General features: G+C 49.3%; 1 protein-coding gene across 17 annotated transcripts in view; it reads left to right on the forward strand.

Moving 5' to 3' along the window:
- The window catches only part of LOC117205436 (tyrosine-protein phosphatase Lar), a 278,404-nt gene that overhangs the window by 167,688 nt on the left and 87,833 nt on the right, over window positions 1-22,883 (forward strand). For 15 of the 17 annotated variants that reach the window (XM_033443835.1, XM_033443923.1, XM_033443844.1 and 12 more), the window contains 3 exons: window positions 4,436-4,474; window positions 13,245-13,376; window positions 15,018-15,176. In XM_033443835.1, coding sequence (XP_033299726.1) covers window positions 4,436-4,474; window positions 13,245-13,376; window positions 15,018-15,176 — 330 coding nt within the window. The remainder of the gene's footprint in view (window positions 1-4,435; window positions 4,475-13,244; window positions 13,377-15,017; window positions 15,177-22,883) is intronic. The other 2 variants (XM_033443887.1, XM_033443895.1) reach the window with 1 other exon arrangement.

A 22,883-nucleotide genomic window follows, 5' to 3' on the forward strand; every position in this document is an offset into this window, starting at 1 on the left:
GTAAATGAACGCGACCGTAAAAAATATTCTGCCTGTAGTAGCGTGCCAGAGGCGCTGAATGTCCCGGAGCACGCAGCTAGACAGGAAGACTCGTCATCTCCTTTTCGTCGTCTACCTATTACCCCTTTCACCGACCCCTTTCAAGGTGCTCTCTTTGTCTTTATCGAGCCACGTAGTAGCGGTGTTCCCGTGATGATCGCGCGCGGGGTACTTGGTGCAAAGGAGTGGTTTTCAACCCCTTGCGGCCGTCTTCCACCTCCCGATCCTCGACAGCTGGAACGAGCCTTGGCCAAGAGCCAGCGTATTCATTCCAGAAACTAGCCCCCGATCCAAGAGGCCAATTATTTAATCAATTCCACCCTCTTAGCGGCCGGTATAGACACCACATAGGCTATTGGAGGTACGGAACTGCCGACGACGACAGTGGCGGGCGTGGACAATTGAAATCTCGGCCCCTTCCTCCCGCCGATCGTGGACTTGGTTTTCGAGACGACTCGATTCCAATCGGTCGGTCACACTCGGAAGGTATGCCCATTATATTCACAATGGGACGATTTCGGAGCAATCGTGAAAACTTTGGTTGGAAGGGTGCGAGAGCCGAGGATCGAGGCATCTCGCACAAGCCTTTCTCGCCAAATCTGCGCGAAAGTAGTCGTTATTTCTTCGAGATATACCTCAGAGACGCGTTTATCGTAACGTCGTTTGAAATAAAGAGAGCGGTGCGGCCGGGCCATCTCGAAACGCTTAAAGGTTTTCGCTTCGAATTAGTGCCGCAAAGTCACGAATTCGTGCTGGTGTAGCTAGCCGGGTAGCTCGTGTCTCTGCCCGACCACGCCAACGTCGTACATCACGAATCCCCTGAGAGACCCATCCTCTTGACCGCGTCCATCCGCAATCCTACGTCCGAACGCTCGAACGTTAAACGTGATTTCGGGCTCACGCTCGCGATTCCACAAAATTAATCCGGGTCGGGGCCATCGATTCGCCTCTTTTCCTGCTGTCCTGTCGTTTATTTTCCACCTACGCCACGTCGAAATTTAATCGAACTCGTTTCTTTCCGTGAAACAGCGTGGCCGCGCCGCAGCTTTTTAATTTTTCCCACGATATTTATCCCTCGGTATCCCGACCCCTTACGTACGAACATCGTTTCGTCTGTACGGCCAATTTCCACGGAATCGGAATATGCTGCATATATCTATAGCCGCTGTTGGATAGGTCGACGCATCGATAAAGAAGGAATATAACGCGAAATGGACGGTAATAAAAATTACATCAGACTTTCCCTCAACCCCATTCCCGCGCGTCCATCGATCCCTCGCGTTTCCCAAACTTTTATTTACGCTCTGCTCGAGAGCGCCGTTAATTATTGCCACGAATACCCCGACGAATCGTAACGTAGCTGCGTTACCAGTTTCTCGTGAATTATTCCGTATCGGTGGAAACGAGCGTGCTTGCCCGAGCCGGCCATCCAGCCGGATCCTTTTTCAGTGCCTCGATTAAATACGTATGCGTTTATTTCCAGAGTATTCATATCGATCGCGGCATCATTTAATCAACCTTTGACCCCGATCGATCCGTCTCTCTGTCGCGAACGTCGCGCCAAATTTCCACCAGAATTTCATATTCGATTCACTCGGGCTATCTAGGCGAACGCGCGGATGGATCGAGGGGAAAACGTTGAAAAATGAAAAAATTCGAGAGCAACCGTTTTGGCGGTGTCAAATTCGATACAGGCGCGCGCCGCGCCGTGTCGCGCCGTGTCGCGTCGTGTCGTGCGGCGTCGCGCGTCGCGTCGCGTCGCGTCGGTAGGTTTCGATGAAAAATAAATACGGCCGAACGTACGTACGCTCGTACGTACGTATACACACGTTGGTCGCTGGCAAACGAAGCGAATTGTTGTTCGCGTAACAGAGGGGCTCCGGTGTACGATCGTTTGCTCTCGTGAAAGTAACCCGCGTCCGCGCGCGCAATCGTGACCGCGATACGAATCTCTCTCTTTGGCACGCTCGTCCCGCCTCCGGTATATAGGTCAGCTATGTGCGGATCGCTAGCTACGATGCCGACGTGCTTTCGCGGTAATGACGCCGACACACCACGCCGGACCCATTTAAATATCCACGGCCGATCGTTTGACTTTTTCTTTCCGCCACTCCTGTCACAGATCTAATTTTCTATCGCAGCGAGAAACGTTTCCTTTCGATTTAACCCTCGAACAGTGTACTCGCGTACCAGTATCTATCGCGTGTATCATAGAGATGATTTTGAAATTTCATCAGGCCTGCAACGAGACGCAACTATCGCGATTAAATTGGGAAAATTTGAAACCAATCGGAAAATGTGTACGAGTATTGCCGGTACGTACGCGGTATCCAAGTGTTGCGCGAATCTCTGTTACGCGAAACACAAAAATGAGAATCAAATTCCAATAATCGACAAAACATACTACGAATAGTATACCCTTCTTTCATAATTAATATGTCGAACGAAACGGCCGGTAATTAGCTAAAATTACGTATTACGTGCTAATATCGTTCACGTTTAGTCGGCAAAAATGCCATTGACTTTTTACCAGGGAAGCTTCCAATTGCTACTTTCTTGCAGCGAAAATATTCGAATATTCGTCGGACCGACGTTCACGATTTTAAAAATGAGCGATCGCGATGGACGCCGTATTCGGCGAACGAGGATTGAATCAAGGGACAGGCTGGTGCGTGGAACATTATCGAGATTGCAGAATATTTCAAAGACGGGAAGACGCATGGGTGGCTGCTCTGGATGAAAAATGTCAAAAGTACGCCGGCCTCGATCTAAGAATTATCGAGGAGCTGCCCTATCTCGAGCGGGAGAAAAAAATCGGTGAAACATTTAACTAATAGCTCGACGTCAGGAGAGAAAGATCGGGACGGTTAAGGGCGTTGCGCGTACTCCGCGAGGGAAAAAGAATGCTCGCACCGTGCGAGAGATAGAGCAGGTAGAACGGTATCGCTTCTGCGTTATTACGCGACGAGTCATCGGAGAGGTTGTTTCTCAAAGTTAATTTACACTTTCCGCGACGCGTCGACACGCGTCGTGATAACGTTTCATACGAACGGCGCCTATACGCATGGGATTTTCCCTACAAACGTACATGGACGCGTGCGTTTGATTAAAACGGTATCAGTATTCAAGGGTTTCTATCTCTTATTTCAACAAAGAGCGCTTCCGAGGTTGTTGTTTCGCCGCAGAATTATGTAAACGATATACGTAGGATGGTTGGTTAAAGAACATCGTATACAAAAATGATGACCGTAGTTTCTCGAATAAGAGAGCTTCAGTGGGATAAGCTGTTTGTACGCAGAGGTTCCAGGTAATCGTTTCAAATGTCGATAAACGTAACCATACTGTAAGCTGTAGATATTAGGTCGTCCGAAAAGTTTCTTTCGTTTTACGAGGAAACGATAGACGCACAACGTATTTTATTTTATACTGTTTCATCGAATTACTTACGATCTATTCTGTTCTGTCGAGATAAACGTTTCACGGACTTGGTTTCATATTTCTATGAAGGTGCACTGTCGTGAAAAGCACGTTTGCGTAGGAAAGACACTTTTCGGACAACTAGTAGATATTGTAGAAGCAGAAAAGCCCACTTAAGATTTATGAAAACGTCGTGTGATATTCGATAACATTATGACAAGGAATGCGTAAAATAAGTGAGATTACGATAATTGGAACATCCCCGTTAGACTTACCGGTTAGCTGATTTTTATAGGAAATCTGGCCTTTAACCTCGCGTGGTATTCCAACGAAAGGCAGTCGTTGAAATTTATTTAGATATTTAACGTCCGAAGAAAAAGAAATTTTCGAACCGTTGGATTCGGAGTTATGTCGCTAGCGGCGGTACAAAGAAATCGCTTTGCACGAGGTCCGTGCAATTAGCGGTTCGTACGTTTCAGCGTGATAAAGAATAGAAACCGAGACGAGAGAAAAGTAAGAGAAGAATACCAGAGCGAATAATAAATATTTAACGTGAAAACATCGAGGCGGCGGACAATCTTTCAAACGTTTTACGAGCCAACGAATACGAGAGGCGGACGCGCACGCAATTTCCACGCGGTTTCGCGCTCCTGCAAGAGCTTCCGCGATACTCGACTCGCCCGAAGAACCCGGTCCACGCGTCGTCTCCTTCACACGCGCAGAAATATCTCTGCCGCGTAGAACGTAGCGCAAACAGATCGTAGGATAGCGCGAGACCGGAGAATCGACAGCCGATCGCGTTTCGTTGGTCGAATCCCGAATAATATCGCCGTACGCGCAACGATATCGTGACTCGTTGAGAATCGAAAGATCGCAGCAGTACTCGCGCAGAAACGCGATTGTAACGAACGGAACGTTTCGAGGTGCACGAAGCGTTCTCCGTAACGATGGACGACTCGACTCAACGAGCTTCTTTCAGGAAACATCAGCGACTCGCAGTACATCACATACATGACAAGTAAGTACGAGCGGCGTGCAAACTAAGCGCGCTGCAAAGTTTCGCCGGTGACCGAGGACGCGAATTGCACGAGCGTAACTCCGCGGCGAAATTTATCGAAGGTTCGAAGAAGGAAAAGAGCAGGAACGGAGCGTGCAAAGTGGAATAAAAGGAAGGAGAAGAAAGGGGAAAAAAGAGGAGGGAAAAAGAAAAGAACGTCTGGGCGACGTCTGAAGAAGTTTGGTTCGCACGGCCACGCCGGTCTATGTTTCCTTGCGTTTCAAGGGCCTCGTTAGAGCCGCGGCAAACCGCCGTAAATCGGCCTGTTTTCGAGGGCCGGTACTCAATTTCGCTTGGATGACCGGCACCGATCTAAATTTCAAATCCGCTAATGTGTATTTTTGCAGCGGGTCCGAGGCTCTTATCGGCCAGGTCTGCTACACGCTTTGCATTTCAAATTCCGCGCGCACAACCCGTGTCGAGCGTGGTGGCACGGACCAACTTTCGAATGTTTCTGCCCGCTTATGCGCTGTCATTTGTTTCCCCCGCTCCTCTTTCAGATACCAGCCGCCGATCTACGATATCTAGCGGATTTTATTTATGGCGGCACCGACTACGTATCGGAATTGATTCCGTGATTTATTCGCCAACCGTCCTTCGAACCGGCCGGTCGATATCGTCGAAGAGAGGCTGGCCCGAAATCGAATTTCGAGAGACAGGTTTTTCCTTTCGAATCGCGTTCTCGTTTCCGTCTCTTTCCCTCGGCGCGACCTGCTCCAGCCTCTTAACGAGGCGCAAGCGATAAATTTTCTTCTCTCTTTCTTTCTCTCTCTCTCTTTCTCTCTCTCTCTCTCTTTCTCTCTCTCTCTCTCTCTGTCTCTCTCTCTCTCTCTCTCTCTCTCTCTCTCTCTCTGTTTCCCTATCTCTGTCTGTGTGTGTCTATGTATATTATATGTATAGACGTATCGATTCGGTAGAGTTCGGTGCGCCTCGCGACGTTATTCTCCGCGCGAAAATACCGCGCGCGACGAACGCATTAAGGTCACGAAAACTGTCTCGTCGTATAATTTGTACAACGAGAAGGTATCGGAGAAAGTAGGCGGAGATGTAAGAATCGAGCACGCCGCCGCTCCAGTGCCGTCACTCTTTAACGACGGTATAACTTGGACTTTATCTTCGCGTAATTTTCCTCGGTACATCTTCGCGCGGTTTTTACGGCTCTTCTTAATGCACGGGACGACTCGCTGGCTAATTGCACCGCGCGAACCGACGATTGCGAAACTTCTGGCCGCGCGAACCGCCAGCAAGAAAGTCGCGCTGCCACGGCCGGCTAATTGAAGCGCAATTAACCGCGTTAAAACGTTGCCTACCGATTAGAGCGGTGGTGTGTCACCTGCTGCCGGCTGCCAGCACACCACCCGAGACTTTCTAATATATGCTGGTACGTGCCGTCAGTGTGTGAACTGGCTGCGCTGAAAAACCTGCAGGCAGTTTCCTGTCGGATCCGACGAACAGACGACGCTGATCGAATCGACCGTTTCCACTCGGCCACCCTTTTATTCCTTCTAGATTCTAAACTTTCGCGATCGTCCGGTGACGTACAGCGACCGTCGCGCGTCAGACCAACACCAACCACGTACTAACGACGCGCGAATCGAAAGCCGAGGAATCTTTTTGTTCTTAGGCTCGCGCGACCGCCTGAATTCCGCGGCAGCTGGAATTAAAAACTCTAGACGGTGGCTAAAAGTAAACTCAGCCTCTGGAGGATTTAATTTTTCAAGTATCGCGAGCAGACCAGAAAGGTCGCGAGCCTGCAACGTACTAAACTGGCGCGTTCTTCTCCGTTTCGTAAATGCTCTTTTAAATGGGTCTGAAAGCACTATTAGCGTTAAAAGCCAGTTACGGGGTACAGCGCCGGCAGCGTTCGGCCAGACTAAGCCGACTCGACTGAAAACGAGATACGAAAGTGCTCTCCGGATATGTCTCCTGCCGCGCGGTGCGCGCTTCCGCCGTTCAAACGCTATTTCGTTTCTCGAAATAAAAATTTCAAAGGCAGGCAAATCGGGCTAGCCAAGGGGGCATTCTCCCTTTCGTTCGGCATTTCAGACTTTGCTGGATGTCGTCGTCCCGCGGTTACCCCCATCCTTTTGGACCGTTGCCACGGGGAATACAACGTCGCGTTGTCGTTTCGTACACCGACGACGACGACGACGACGACGACGACGACGACGACGACGACGACGACGACGTTCTTCCGTGATTAGTCGTTGGTTCGTACGTTCGGCCAAATTTACAAGCGACACAGGGCACCGAGATATCTCGAAGACGACGCTACTTATTTAGAATATTGCCGGCATGCATTTGCATAAATTTAGCGCAGGCCCTACGGCGTTTCTCGTCGCGTTGCGCCCACCGTTATAGAACCGTGGAGACTCTCTTAAGTGCCAGATAGATCCGAAGCCAGTCGCCTGGACTCCGCCTCCGACAGCCGCCCGTTACAGGGCATCGGTATCGACTCGCTCGTAAAGAAAACGCTCGTGAGTTTGCTCTCGATCGATGCAAATTCCAGGCTGAAACGTAACGACGTTCGCGGGATCTTCGCCCCGTGTTACACGACCAACGGTAGCCGAACGCCGCGCGTAAATCATCGGCGGAACGACTGAGAACATCGCAGCCCGTGGATTTTCGAGGTTTGTGCCACGGTACGCATGCATATTCAAATTGAATTATCCGCCCTACCAGACGCGTTGATTCGAAATCGTTCGGCGGGCCGATCTCGTCGAAACAACCAGCCATACCGCTCGGTTCACCGAAATCCGCCGCGCATCCTCGCCATTGTCCCTGAGCCGCTTGGACTTCCTAGACTAATGGAAATTCCTGGCGAGAAGTTGGTTAAAACGCAATCGCTTTGCATACGTATCGACACCGAATCTCGTGCTATTCTCTCGGATGCATCTATGCTCCTCCTTCCTTTCGCTCCTTCGGCACACTTTCGGATACAGGCGTCGTTGACGCGTCGTTGCGGTCATCCAAGCTCGTCCCTCGCGTCTAAGCTTTCCACGGCGGAGGAGACGCGTGAGAAAACGGAATCGAAAGCGAACGATCGATTGGAACGTTGTTTTCGTGAAAGTAAAAAGAACGGAGAACGGAGGGAGGAGAGGCGGGGACGGAAAATGGAAGAGGAGTAACGAGTTCTCTTTCGTATCGTATGCCGACGACGGGAGAATTGTTTTTTCGCTCTTTGTTCGCGACGCTCGTCGGTTTTGCGTTACTTATCTCGTTAAAGAAACGCGAGAAACGGATAATCCGCAACCGACAAATCGCGACTGCCCGGAGAGGCGCCGGTCGCTCTTTTCACAGCCGTAACTTTATCGCGAAAGAAAGAGCAACGACGCGACGAGCGCGAGAGGAGAATGGAACGTGCAGACGCGTTTGTGTCGGTGGCTAACTGCCTGGCAGCTCGCGCTCGAAACAGTAGAATAGGTCCGTAAGGGTCAGACGCGGCGAACGAACGACGAGGACAGCGGCAAACGACGAGACGAAGTTACGAAGTAATGGACGCTTTAATTCCAAAGGAATAAATTGCAATTTTTCCAGCGGCGTAAAGTCGCGGTCGCGCCACCCCTCTATCCAACGTTCCCGTTAAAAATCCCGGAATTCAATTAAACGCGGCCGCTAGCCGCAATCCCGAATTGAAATCTTGCAATTTCATATTCGGCCGTATCCGACCAGCCGCGGCAAGATCGAGCCTATCCGTTTGAATTTCGTGGAAAAACGATGTTCGCTTTCAAGTTTCAAGGATTCTCGGCAACCACAGCGGTTTAGCTGTTTTCGCCCCCAAAAAAAAATCATTATGGTCCCGTTTTGTCGCGCCACGAATAGACACGTCCACTCGGAAAACGGTATTAAAATTTCATCGAACGAGTTACGATGCTCTCGTTCGCCGTTGACCCGTGTCTCGAAAACGAAAACGGACGGGGTCAACTATTCGGAGGTGCATTCGCTTTGGGTTAAAAACACCGCTAGTATGTCACGTTTTCCTTTTTCGTCGGCCAATTGACGCTACATTTTGACAAGTTAAATTCATTTATTCCTATAATCGAGTTGGTTCTTCTCGGTTGTCAGAAGCTGACCGAATATTTTTCCATTTTTCGTTTTTCTATTCCTTCTCCGTCCGGTTGCGCCGTGTCGCGTGTCACGACGATTGCGATCGAACAGAAATTATAGAGGCGACGCGCGAAACCTATTGCGTTGGAAAAGATCGAGAAGGAAGGTAACGGCGTAGCGGGCAATAATACTTAAACGCCAATGACGGTCCTCCGGCATATAAATTCAATTTCACGGTTGGCCGGAGAACGGCGGAAAATTTTCATTATTTAATCCACGCGGGATTCTATTCTCCATTGTTGGCGCATTGTGCTCGTACAAACGAGTAGAAAACGCGGAGAAGATTTCCGGAAACCGAAGCTGGACTGTTCCCTCGTTGATACGCGAACACCGTGCCACGGATAGAGGGGTTGAAAACCCATTTAAATTAATATTTGCCCTGCACCCGACCCACGGGTCTCGATCGCCTGCAACACCGACCCGCGATTTCGATACGCTAAAATGCGAATAAGGTCCGCGCAATTATTTGCGATAAACCCGTGCTCGAGTAATGTACACTCGACGTTGATGCAGCCTCGCCCCTCTCGCGTTACCGCCGCCACCGACGTCATCGCCACCGTCGTTCCGCCGCTACGACCGCAACCACCATCGGCTTCCATTCTCTCTCCTTCTCCATCTCGTCGCTCCTTTTCCCTGCCAACGAGCGTCATCGTTCAGCGATGGGAATCCACCATCGTTGGCGCATAAACTCTCCTGTTTACAATCGATGCCCGAGCAAAATGGCACCGATGATGCTGCATGCGTCGAACAGAGTCCGCGCGTACGCCTACATCGGCCTGGCTTGCACCTACCGCTGCATCCACTTGCATCCACTTGGCACTCGAGGCTCAACGAGATCATCGACGAATCACGTCAGCGACACGAACGATTTCCACGCGTTTTCAAGCTTCCGCCTCGTACCAGTTCCAACTTGATCGCAGACCGCTCGAAACGATGACCGACCCGCGCAATCTCGATGGTCCTTCGCCTTTCTTTTCCACGAGACAGACTCGATCCGGTACCTGCCGAGCGTTTACAAATTTTCGCCAATTAATCGCCAATTAATCGCCAATTAATCGCGAGTCGACGGATCGAATCCATGGCCGACGAATTTTCGTCGCGCGGCCGAAAATCCGCGCGACGAGGCTCGATGGCACACAAAGACCGATGCACCGATCGATTCCGTAATACGTTCGGCAGTAGGTAACGCGTAATTTTATTCAAATCTCATGCAGATTGCTCCGTTATCGGCTACTTTTTCAATTACGTCGCGGCAGGCTATAAAGCGTAATAGAGGCGAGCGCTCCGCGAGCGAAACTTTTTCTCCAGCCTCCGCCTTCCCTCGCCACGCCTCGCCTCTCCTCGCCTCGCCGCTCCTCGTTTCTCCGCTCCGAGATCCTCCTGCCAAACCGGTATAAACTTTAAGCATGAGATACGACTTGGACCGTTTTTACACGGACCACGATCGCGTCCCGCGATCCTTCGTTATTACGAACTTTTGGCAGAAATAACCGACCGATCTTTATCCTGATTTTCGGCCGTGGCGAACGCTCGATTCGCACCAGCCGCGCTCTTTCGAACGAATTCGCGAGAGAAGCTCGATTTCTTCGTCGCCTTCGTACGATCGCCCAACGTCCACCGCTCCGTCGCTACTTTCTGCTCTCGGAGAGCAAACAGGATAGGATTCTCCGTTGCAAAGTCGACCGCCATTCCTTCCACCGGCGTTTAATCTCGTCAGTTTCTCCGACTTTTCTTTGGACACGCGTCCGAAATTTTTGCCAGATTTTCCTCTACCCTTGGCCGCTCGAAGAACGCTGCTGGTCCCTGGCGAGATGTTAACGCCATCAACGACGTTACTCGTACAAAGCTCACGATGTAATTTCTTGCATGTCGGTCGCGCGAGAATTAACGAAACGCAATTACCAAATCCCCCCGCCCCTACCGCGTTCCTTTCTCCGGGCGATCTGTACACGACCATCCTCTGTGGCTTTCCGAATTCCCCTGTGTTTTCCACTTTTCGACCGCGTTTCTCAACTCTTCCCTCTCGCCAACTCGCCGGGATTTAATGAAAACGAGCGAACGATCGCTTTTGATGGCGGAAAGTCGGAAACTTGTTTCTCTCGTTCGGGTCTTGTTATCCGTAATGCAGCCGAGGCTTTAACGAACGCGCTCGTCGTTGATCCTTCGGACGAAACGCAATTCAGCATCGTTGTAATTTGTAAACTACGCGTTCCGCGAGTTGGATTCAATTGCTCGCGAAGTAGTCGCTGCGTGTTCTCTCGCCGTGTACAGTGGCTGCATCGAAATCGCGTCCACTCGGTCCCTTCGATATTCAACGAGACCCGATCTCTCGGTCTACGTACGTCGGTTTCGAAGAAAGATCAGCGGCTCGGCATTTTGGCGCAGAATCCCGGTTTGCGGTTGTTTATCGCGCGACTCTTTCATGGTCGATCATAAATTATCATTGGGCAACCGTGGGCGCGGCAGGTGCTTTTGATGCGCTCTGCAACCCGTTCTAAATAAATATACATCTAGCTATCTGAATTGTAGTCGAGGGAAGTTGCATCTATGAAAAGGCTTGGAAACCATCTCGGTCGGTCGAATGGTTAAAATCATTTTTCAAAATCAGCCTGATCTTTGGAAATTTCTTTCTCTTCTTTCGGAGAGAGATTTCTCGTGCAACTCGTCGTACGCGTAAAACGGGCTTTCCTCGAATTCGGTGGAGATTTTTTTCTAGCATTTTGTACAACGTTGTTCTCGCCGAAACTTTATGAAATTCGTTCGGAATCGTAGCCAAAAGCGGTCGGAATATTTAAAAATCGATCGATCGTCGCGCACGGCCGGGATTGCGCTCGATTAATGCACCAGCTTCCAACTATTTCGTTATGATAATCGTCACGTGTTCGGCCACAATGCGACCCGAGTGGATAGCAATAATCTGGAACGAGCGATTCGATCAAAAATTATCGACGGTTCGCCGATGGAATAATATTTACCTTAAATTGCATCGCACATATCCCTGCCTCGCAGTTTTCATCGCAGAGCCGATAGATTAACGCGTTCGTGTTCTCGTTCGTCGACGGTACGAATTTTCGAGCCATCCGAAGCTTTTGCCTTCTCTGTTCAACCAGCCGGCCATGCCCTCTCGACATCGTTTCCCCTTTTCCACGATAATCTTTCATTTTGCGATCGCGCGAGGACATTTTTTTCGCCGCATGCGGCAAGCTCGTCGCGTTTCAATTCGATTGGACTCGATTCGATGCGATGCGATTCGATTCGATCCGATTCGATTCGATTCGATTCGATTCGATTCGATTCGATTCGACTCGACTCGATTCGATTCGATTCGTTTCGATCCGATTCGGTCAGATTCGATTCGGTCGTGGATACGTCGCCGGTTACGAGACCATCAACGATCGATCGTGAATCGCGCGACGCAGACTGTACGTGTCAACGCATTCGCTACGCGCAGAGATCACCGCTTTTTCGTCAGATCATCGTGTCAGTTAAATCGCTGTGCGCGTATTTACCGCTTCGTCGAATGTTCTTCCAGGTGCGTCGTGCGTTTGGCAGCAATCGCAAACCGTTCGTCGATACAGACAGACGCATCGTGGCGAAGAATCGTGCAGCAATCAAGAACGTCCTTTCGAGCATCCAGACAGACTTTCGTCCGGTCCGTCTCGGGCGATTCGTTCGTTTGCTGCAATTTGTTTTGAGAGCGAAGATTCAGGGGCAATCGGGAGATCGAAAAAGTCGAAACGTTTCCGTTAGGGACCGGCGCGGCAATCCATGGAAGAGTGGCCATAAACGATCCGTGCGATCGCAAAGTTTCGAGACCAATTTAATACTTGGCCGGTAGTCTCGCTCCAGATAGCACGCCTCTTGGTCTGGTCCTTCTGTTTCCAGCGGGACGGCGCGTCGTTGTTACAGCGAAGGCTGGGCCGGGAGAAACTGCCAGCAACGAACAAAGAAGAGGCGCGCAACCGTATCCATCCATCTTGAAACGACCGTCTCTTTATCGCCGGGTAAAAGCGTGTCGAGCCGGCTCGAAATTTCCATTCACGTGTTAAACCCGCTAATTCTGAGCCGCGTGTTTCGGGACGACACGCGACGCGTTCACGCTATTTGTCCGCTCGATTCGGGCGCCGCTCGATTTCCTGCGATAGCAAATTTCGTTTATCGAGTTTACACGAGTTTTCATCCTATCGATTCTACGAATGCCCGGAATAACGTTCTTTTTTTTTCTTCTTTTTTTCCACTTCTTTTTTCTCTCTCTCATATTTTGTCTTTTTTCCTTTTCGCTTTTCATACGTATGTCTCTCGTCGAACGGCGCGTCCGAACGAAAAGTTTGATCTGTCACGAACCGATGCGATCCGCTGATCGTAAATGCGATCTAATCCGATCCGGTATCGATCCTCTCTTTTCCTTCGATCGGTCGAAAACTACGTATAATCTTCGACCCTTCGATAATTCGCCCAGTCTTGCCTGACGACCGGCGAATTCTTTCAAAGACGTTCCACGATACGGCGGAACCTCTCTATCTGCGTTCGGCATGTTAACTCGGGCAGCAACGGTGGGCATCGAAACAGCCCGAAGGGACTACTCGACTCTAATCAAAGGCTTGCCTCGATCTTGTGCTCGCAGGTCCGCCGACGATCCTGGTGAGGCCACAATCGCAGCAGGTGAAGGCAGGAGGGATAGCGAGCTTCTACTGCACGGCAGAAGGTGCGCCGCCACCCCAGATCCACTGGCGGAAAAACGGAAAGAGAGTTTCCCGTAAGTATTCGCGTTTTCGTTTGGTCGTCTGCTAGTTTTTCAAAGTTTCGAGAAGTCGTTTCTCGTCTACCGACCGCGTTGCTTTTCCGCGGACCATCTAAACGCCAGAGATGGTAATCGTATCGACGATATCGAGTCTATCGCCTCGTGGCTTTTTTCGGTCTCCGGTTCCGGTTCCGCGTGCAAATCCGGTTTCTCTTTCGTAACTATCTCACGATTTCGTACTGTATTTTTCGTTTCCGCTTTTGTTTTCTTTTCCGTTCGTATCATCTTGCCAGCGACGTTGTTCTCTTCCGATACGTCGCGTCACGTAGACTCGACGACATTCCCGCCCTTTTCTTTTTAACTAAATTTCGCGCTCGCTCGGTTTCCGGAAACACCGGCTGTTGCCGACCGGTGTGCCACTGCAGCCGGACTCTTCGTTACATCCAGAGTTTCCAGAGACCGACCGGATTGCCGAATCTTCCAGCGTACAACTCGAGGTACTAACTGAAATAGACGTCGCTTCTTTCAAGCAGAAAGCCTCGCGCGCCCTTTGGATTTGCCAAACTGATTTCCGGTTCGGGCAATCTTGTCGCGTAAGACTGTGACTACATAGAATATATCCTATAGATATATAAATTGAAGCAATCTTAAACAACAATCCACCAACTAATAGCAGACTTCTTTCTTACAATTTCATAATCTTTGCCAAATAGGATGACCAGGTAACTCGCGATTGATCGCGTATCTTCTATTTATCGTCGCTACTTGTCGCTATCGCTGAACAACGTTTATCGGTAACGAGACGGTAGCTTACGAATCGTAAGATTTCGCTGGCAATATTAGCTGGATCGTTTATGCGCAACGAGAGTCCGAAGACCGAGTTTGGCTTGGCGCGTCGCTCGTTACCACCAGTCGGACGAATAGAAATCGGAATAGGAATCGGATCCCCGGATCCTGTCGAGGAAGAGTGCGCGGTCCAACTAACCGTTGGAAATTTGCAACGCCGCGAAAAATCGCGCCGGTTAACGGAGAATAGACGCTTTTATCCTCGGCTCGTCGATTGTTCTCGATTTCGAGCTGGTTCGCGGCTCCGAAATTCGCTAATCCAGCGAAACGGAGATAACGACGCGTAACAAAGTTGGTGGTGATCGCGTGAAACGCGCGCGAGGAGCCAGCACGAATCGAACCGATCGACCGCCCACGGATACCTTTCTGTCTCATTTGCTTCGCCTCGTTTCCATCCTGGTGATCGACTCTTCTAACAACCTTCGTCCTTCGCGTTCTTCTTACCCTTTTTATTTCCCCTCGTTGTTAGCGATCGGCTGCCTGCTCGCAAGATTCGCGTCGCGGCCTTGGCATTTTACTCGCTGTGCAACGTATAAAGAAAGAAACTTGAAATTAATACGATTTGATCGCAGATTCGATTTGATCGCGCGCACGAAGTTATTAAATTACTCGACCTGCGAGTGTAAATCGTAGACACGACGAATGTGTGTGCACGAGCCTCGAGATTTAGAAAAGTCGTTTCTTTCGTTGTACGAACACGGCCGTGCCATACGCGAGATCGAGAAGACTCGGCTGGAAATCGGTCGAGCCGATCGACCTCGTGGCCAATCCTAACGATCGTTCACCCCGATGTTTCGCGTTATTCCGTAGAATCCCAGTCACGGTACCTGGTGCACAACTATGAAAACGGAGCCTTATTGCGGATCGAACCTGTCAGGCCGGTTCGCGACAACACCCTGTACGAGTGTCTAGCGGAGAACGGAGTCGGGGACGCCGTGTCAGCCGAGGCGCAGCTTAGAGTCTACGAAGGTATGTAAAGTTGCTTTTAAATTTACATCGACGATTGTTCGACGCTCTCGTCGATCGTCTATGGCGTGCGTCAACTACTAAGCTTCGCGGTCCAACGGAGAAGTTTCGGTTCAGCGTTACATGGCGACATCGTCGTACGGCTATTAACGTTAGCCTGAAGGCAAACGGCGTAGTCGAAATTTAATATTTAACGAAAGGCTGCTAGGAACAGCTGGCGCCTCCGTGGCGCAAGCTCGATCGCTGCAAAGTTTTCAGCGGTGTGGATAGATTTTGCGCAGCGGACGGAAGCTGCTCTAGAGACTCGGGATTTTTCGAAAGGTGGGAAAACAGATGCCGGACGCGAAGAAGAGCAGGAAAAAGGACGATCGAAATACTCGGAGGAGACTGGAGGAAACAACACGGCTATATAACGAGCCAAATTCCGTTGAAATTAAGCGAAGCCTTTCTTCTTCCACGGTTGGGTCCAACCACGCGATCTCTCTTTCTCTTTCTATTTATACGGAAGAGCGAACAGCTTAATGGCGCCCAGTTCGGCGACCAGGCGGAAGGCGACGTAATAGAAAAAAAAAGCGACTGCCGCGCACCTGCAAAGCTTACCCTTTTCCGGGAAGAATCTCTTAAACTTTCGCGAAACGCCTTAATTGGCTTGGCCAGCTTTTTAATTCGATTCCAACTTCACCTCGCGGATATTTTTGCTGGCAGTTTCTCTCGTATTCTTCCTCTGGGGGAGAAGGAAAAAAAAGGGGGGAAAGAAAAAGTACCGTCCGTTGTGAGAAACCGTTCCGAAGCTTCTCTCCTTCCTCGATTCACGTTTCATTTCTAACCTTCCACCGCAATCATTCTCCCTTCGCCGTCTCTCCGCATTTGCGTTACCGACCGCGATTCGACGCTCGAAATTCATTGGAATTTTTTGTTTCTCTCCTTCCTTTTCCTTTTTTTTTTTTTTTGTCTCTCTTTCAACCGTCGATTTCCAACTATTTCGTGTCAATGCCGTTGCCACCGGGCACCATGCAAGCCGTCGTCAATCGCTGGATATTCACCCGGATCTCTCAAATTCGGCCGTGATTTCGATTTGTTACGAAGTTGATTCGACCGGATGATCGCTTTCCCAATGGTGCGATAATACGTGTCTGTTACTTTATTTGTCGCTAGCTGTAGTCATTAGGCGAGAGAAGTACATCGTCGAACGAACCGTCTGCAGCGTAAAATAGATATCGATTCTAAAGTCAAATAAAAAGTGAATATTAATCTCGTTAAGTTTCTTCGTTCATCCTCGGTCAATACTGTCGTACTTCTCTACCGTTGAAGGATACTTTAAATTCCAGGAAAAAAACGTTCTTAGATCACTTTCACTCTCTTTTTTTAAAACGTAAACCCTTTCTGTTTGCTAAAACACGAAGAAAATTTGGTTACGCAGCGATCCACGCTTGTCTCGTATGTACCGAAATGGATTAGAAGCTGAGATCGAGCATCGATCATTTCAAATTTCCGAAATTGTCGAATGTTCGCCGCAACGTTCGATCGTTCCCCGTCGGTGAGATTTCGCCTGGCCGACACGATTTTTTCCACTGGCCGCAGGTTCTCTGATTAAACAGCGCGCAACTTTCGAACAGAGAAAGACAAAAGCCGGTGTAAGTTGCACTTGCAGACGTTAAACGGATATCAGCGCAAAGGCACGGTTGCTAATTGTAAAGCGACAGAGTACACGACGGAGGTGGCTGCGGACTAAGCATCTTTTTCCCCGTGGAGGAGTCGCACGCGATCAATCACCGTGGTGCGCGGAGCCCACGCGAAGAACTCTCCCCTTTTTGCCAGTTTTTCTTGCCGGCTCGCTTACGCGAGATCCATGGCCGTGTTTTTGTTTTTGTTGCCGGCGCCCGCTCCCACTTTCGTGGACGGGAGAGTTTAAAAGTTGCGCGAATTTTTCTCCACCCGCCCGAATAAACGGGGTATTTAATTCGGCCGGGCGGCTGAAAAATACGCGCCGACGTTTACGCGGTGCTGGCGCGTGCTCGCAACGCGATCCTTGGCCAAAGTTGGTTTTGGTAAATGGAGTCTCAGCCGCATAATGAGCCCGTTCGAATATTTAGGCATCCGGCGGTACCGTTGGCCATACGCGCTTCGTTATCGAACGCATCACCGCGATAAATACCTGCGAACTCGTATTAAAGCCGCATTCGGCTAATGCGATTACTCGAAGCATGTTATGTTGCAATAATGTAACAACGTAACATCGGTAAATGCGGTTAAAATTACATGGCGAGCTGGCGGAACAATCGATAATCGTTGTAGCTGGCGCGCAGACTTTGTCGAGTCCAAGTAATTATCCCTTTTGTCTAAGTCCATGCTACTGCCACGTAATTTTTCTAATCGAGCGTATCGAATTTTTGTAGCGCGGTCTCCAGGAAAACGCGTCGTTGCGTTTCGTTCGGTGGCGTCGCGATGGATGACGATGCCGGATCACGAAAATATTCGAACAACGTTTTACGAATATATCGTCTAAACGTATCGAGGGTAATAGAAACGGATAGCGCCAATTTCTTATTTATTTTTCGTATAATAACGCGTTCTAACGGTCAGAAGCGAGAACAGTTCACGCGATTCAAGACGATATTATCAAAGGTTGAATAAAAATAAGCCAGTTGTATAGAAACTTTTGTCGCAAGGTCTACTACGGTCTCGCGATTAAAATAGATATTGAACAAACTTGGAAGCAACCTGAAAACGTATAAAAGGATTGAGAGTTATCGAGAACATTGGCAGAATATAGAAATCAGTGGCGACAGTCTTTTTTCTGATTTCTTGCTATAAATATATTCCAACTTCTGATAACGCAAATACGACTTTCAGATTCGTTTCGAGTTTCGCGAACACTTTCCACTCAAATCGGAGGAATTAAACGGAAATAGACGCGCTCTTGCGAATTTAGCCGACGAAACGAAGAAAGGATGCGTTCTCGCGTAATAAGAAATCGCGCAGAATTTGTCTTCTTTCGTAGACGACGCCGAGTGTCCTGGCGAACAGGGAAATTATATCGCAACGAGGCCGTCCGTTATCTGATCTCGTCGGTGCTCATTGTCAGCACGGCGAACTGGCAAGGCGTCGATGCTATCTTCTCCGTTCTAGCAAATCTTTACCGTCAACGGCATATTCTACCTTGTTTTCTAGTGTAAAGTTTTACGACGCGACTCGCTACATTCGCGTGGACGGTTGGACGAACGAGAAGCGACGACCGGCTTCGCGAATGCTCGATGCGTCGCAGTTCGAACGTTTCACAAATAAGGTGAAGAATTAAAGTTCGAGTACAGCAGTGAAATTTATCGTACGAATCCAACAGAGCGACGGTTCAGAGTGTTAGAACAGAGAATATCGAGAGCTGATTTTATATATCGGGTTGTCCGAAAGGTATCTTTCTTTCGCAAACGTGTTTTTCGCAACAGTGCACCTTCGTAGAAACGTGAAACCAAGTCTGTGAAAAGTCGCGGAGTTTATCTCGACGGAACAAAATGGATCGTGCCTGATTCGACGAAATAATATAAAACAAAAAACGTTGCGCGTCTATTATTTCCTCGTAAACGAAAGAAACTTTTCGGACGACCTAATACTACGGGTCTGGCTGCTATGGAGAGGATGTCGCCGGGACCCAGATCAGAGATGGTCGTGCTGTTTTCTTACACTGGAACACTCTCTGCGTTGTCGTTTCGGATGTTCGTTAGACCCCGTTGGTTTTTCTATCGCTATATTATGGCTGGGTGACAACGTCTACGTGCGAGGCACGTAACGCGCGTTAAGTAGAGCGGCTGGCGGACGTAACGCTACCACGCGCGATCCTATCGCGACTCGTCCAACTTTGACGCGTCTCTCGATCGCTGGATAGCCGAATACGATGTTTATCAGAGTGGCGAGATTTTAAGACTTCGGCTTAAAAGTAGCCTCCGTTGCGATCGTGCCGTACGATTTACCGACGTGTGACGTTTGCGTATTCCGGACGAAACAAGATTAAAAGTTTCGAAGCCGCGATACGTAACACAGAGGAACCGGAGGTAAAATTTCGCGACTCGTCCGGAGTTATTACTTACATACGTGTTTCAATTATTCGGAGTAATTGACAGTTTCCAACTGTCCAACGGAGAGGAAAGTGGCTTGGCGTTATCGGAAATCTCGTTTGTCTCTCGATTTTACAAAACGTTCGTCTCTGACGAGGGACCGTCATAACGCGACGGTTGGAAGTTTCGCTCAACGTTTCGAATAAATTTTCCATCGGAAGTTTCTCGGTTGCGAGAGCGACGCGACGCGACGCGGCTCGCTGCATCGTTTTGTCGGATGCCGAAGCACGATAGCGGTCTCCATAAAGGGCATACAGTCCCCGTCCTAGCATTAGCCTAATTTCGAGTTCCGCGGCAGGTGGAAATTAAATTTGCACAAGGGCTAAGTGGCATCTTCGGTTCCCGTTGGCTTGCACCGTGAACTATCTACTTCGAGTTACGCCCGGCATCGAGCTACGCTACAAGTTTGTTGCCGTGTCTCTCGTTCGTGAAATTCCCACGAAATAATTCTTTCAACCGAGTCTCCGGCGATGCCAAAAAGGGGCGTCGCTGTCGCGAGCCGAACTCTACCGTTCGAGATCGCGACGTAATCGGTTCGCGACGATCAACGATGAAAATACTTCTTTTCGTCCCTTTTCGTTTAATCGCTGTATTCGCGATGCAACGACGTAGAAAATTTCTGTTCAAGCTGATCCATTTACAATTACGCGCCGTGTCAAACTATTAGGTTGTCCGAAAAGTGTCTTTCTTTTGCAGACACGTCTTTCGCAACGACGCATCTTTATACAAACACGAAACCTAATCTGTCGAACGTTGCGATCTTCGCGTTGATAGAACAAAATGGATCGTACGTGATTCGATAAAATAATACAAAACGAAAAATGTTGTGCGTCCGCCATTTCCTTAAAATAAAACGAAAGAAACTTTTCAGACGACCTAATGTATATATATTGCGTGCGTTGTACGAAACATTTTCAAAATCCCGTTAGCGATGCTACGACGCTGCTCTATTACGGTGCTATCGGTAGAGTTTGATATCCTTTCGAACGATGGAAAATCTCTGTTCGCTTGCTTTGCCGTCTTTCGGTTTATCGTCGAAATACGCGCTGCGAGTCCATCCTCGACAGTCGACGATTCGGTCGGCTAGGCTCGAAAAGACGAGACCTTTAGAAACTGTGCCTTCGGGACCTCGTCTTTATTTCGATTGCCCAAACTCGGGGAATCGCGTCTCGTCCAAAGGTAAACGCGACACCAAAGATTCCAGCCGATACTGAGAACCGAATTCAACGAATGCTTAATTAACGAGTCTGGAAACAACGTAGTTTTCCCTCCGCCTTACCCTTAGCCTTACTTTCTTACTCTTTTACCTTATCTGGCTTTCCTCTAGCACGAGAAAACAGTTTGAAAGACGTTTGCAACTGGTATGCACTTGTTTCCTCAAATTCCTGTTTCCTCAAATCAAAGCTGTTTAACAGCAGATCCGATAGAGGCAACTTCGTAGAAAAGTGGATGTTTGAAAGTCGCGGTTTTTCGAACGATCGGATCGTACGGAAGAAACGCGATCCGTGGATATCGCGAGATTTTGTAAATTAGTGATCCGAATGTGGCGACGGTATGAGAAAAAAAGCACGTATTAGGTTGTCCGGAAAGTATCTTTCTTTCGCAGACGCGTTTTTTACAACAACGCGACTTCGTAGAAACGTGAAACGAAATCTGTGAAATATCGCGGTGTTTACCTCGACGGAACAAAGTGGATCGTACAACGTAATTCGACGAAATAACGTAAAACAAGGGACGTTGCGCGTCTATTATTTCCTCGTAAAACGAAAGAAACTTTTCGGACAACCTGGCATAAGCCACGTGAAAATTGGTTTTCTTGCTACGAACCAAACCGATCGTCAGTTAGGCGTTTCGAGCCGCTATAATACCGCGATTATACCACGATTATACCACGATCCCTAATTAACGTATAACGTTTCGAACGGGCATTCCCTGGGCAGTCACGACTGACAATGGAAAGAAATTCTTGTACTACTAACGAACCAGCTGAGGAAGGCGCGGAACGGTCAATATTGACTCTCTTGGAAGTAAAAGAACCGACCAACGGAATATCCGCTTCGAACGAGAGACTCCTTTTGTTGTCTCGGGAGACGTTTTATTTCCCGTCTCTTCCACCGGTTGCTTCGTTCCTCCCGTTTCTGGATTCGATTTCGTATTTTTAAGCGGCGCAACAACGCGAAGCTCGTTGGCGAAACCCGAACCAAAGCGAGAATCTTACGTATATATTTCTTCTCGTCCGTACCGTCTTTCGAGAAATTCAAGTTCGTTAACACAACACCATCTAACAGCCGGTGGATTCCCCGGGAAAATGGTTGCCCCGGTGAAATACCATCCGTCGTGTCTTTCTGAAAATGGATATCGCAGGAATCCAGCAGACGAGGAGTGAGAGAGCGAGGGAGGCGACTCCTTGCTGCGTTCGGGTCTCTAGTACGGTTGCCGATCGATATTAATTCTTCTTCCATCTTTCGATAGTTTTTCGTACTCGGACAAACCGATAGTCTCGACCCATTCGCGCGACCCGGCCGTCTTTTCTAAATTTCCACGACCGGTCGTACTCGAGAGCTTAATTTCGTCGAAACTCGTTGCACGGTAGAATCGAAATAACGAGGAGACCGGAGATCGTGCCGGGTAGACGCTGCCAATCCCGAAGGAGAAGATAATGAATAAAAAAGAGGGGTAAAAACGAAGGATGGAGAAGATTAACGAAACGCCAAGGGGATGAAACGAGGACGAACCGCGAACCTTGAAGCTGGATATACAGGGATACACCGTATATATGTAGGTGTAGGTACATGCGTAACTCGGCCAGGAGGAACGAACGATTAAAAGCTGATCCGGGATGAAGAAGCGGAGTTGAAAGTTTCGTAGCGCGAAGGAAACCGCTGTTACCCCTTACCCTTCTCATCCGCGAACGTTGCGAAGCGAAAGAGGAGGTTTTAAACGCGCTAGAGCAGAGTCAACTTCCGTTCGCTTCTTCGTCCGCTTACCCGTTCACCGAGTTCGTCCGTCTCCGTGAACCGTATCGAGGCGGAGTATTCGATTCGTCCGAAAAACCGGTCCCTTAATTAGCAATTAATTGGCACATAAATTAGCTGCGAGTTTTCGCTCACCGCACCGTACAACCTCGTAACTCAGACGTACGTCCTTCCTCCCAACCCTCGTCGTTCATTCCCTTTTTTCTATTCTCGGCCGTCGCTACGACACAGAGATAAGACCGACGCCAACTATTTCAGCAATCAAACTTTCCCACGACCGTTGGAAGTTTCCCGGACCGTGGCTCCCCTCGCTCCACACGTCCATCGGATCTCTGTGTCCCTTTGCCGATTACGAAAGCCGACGTCGAAACTGGCGCGTCTTCCTCCAATCGGTGAAAAGTGGCCGAGGTTGGCGACGAAACGGAAGGAACGTCGCTGCCGGCGGCGACACCGGTGTCCACGACGACAGCCAAGTTGCTGGCTGTTCGATTCGAGGCAACCTGTAGCTCGTCGATTCGTCCGCGGAAAGAATTCGCCGTATCTCCTTCGACGACCAGTCCGAACGAACGACGACTGACCGACCGCGAGGAAAACTCGATAAACAACGCGTACACGCGATACGACCA

Source organism: Bombus bifarius, unplaced genomic scaffold (assembly GCF_011952205.1).
Source record: "Bombus bifarius isolate JDL3187 unplaced genomic scaffold, Bbif_JDL3187 scf7180000007966, whole genome shotgun sequence".
NCBI lineage: Eukaryota > Metazoa > Arthropoda > Insecta > Hymenoptera > Apidae > Bombus > Bombus bifarius.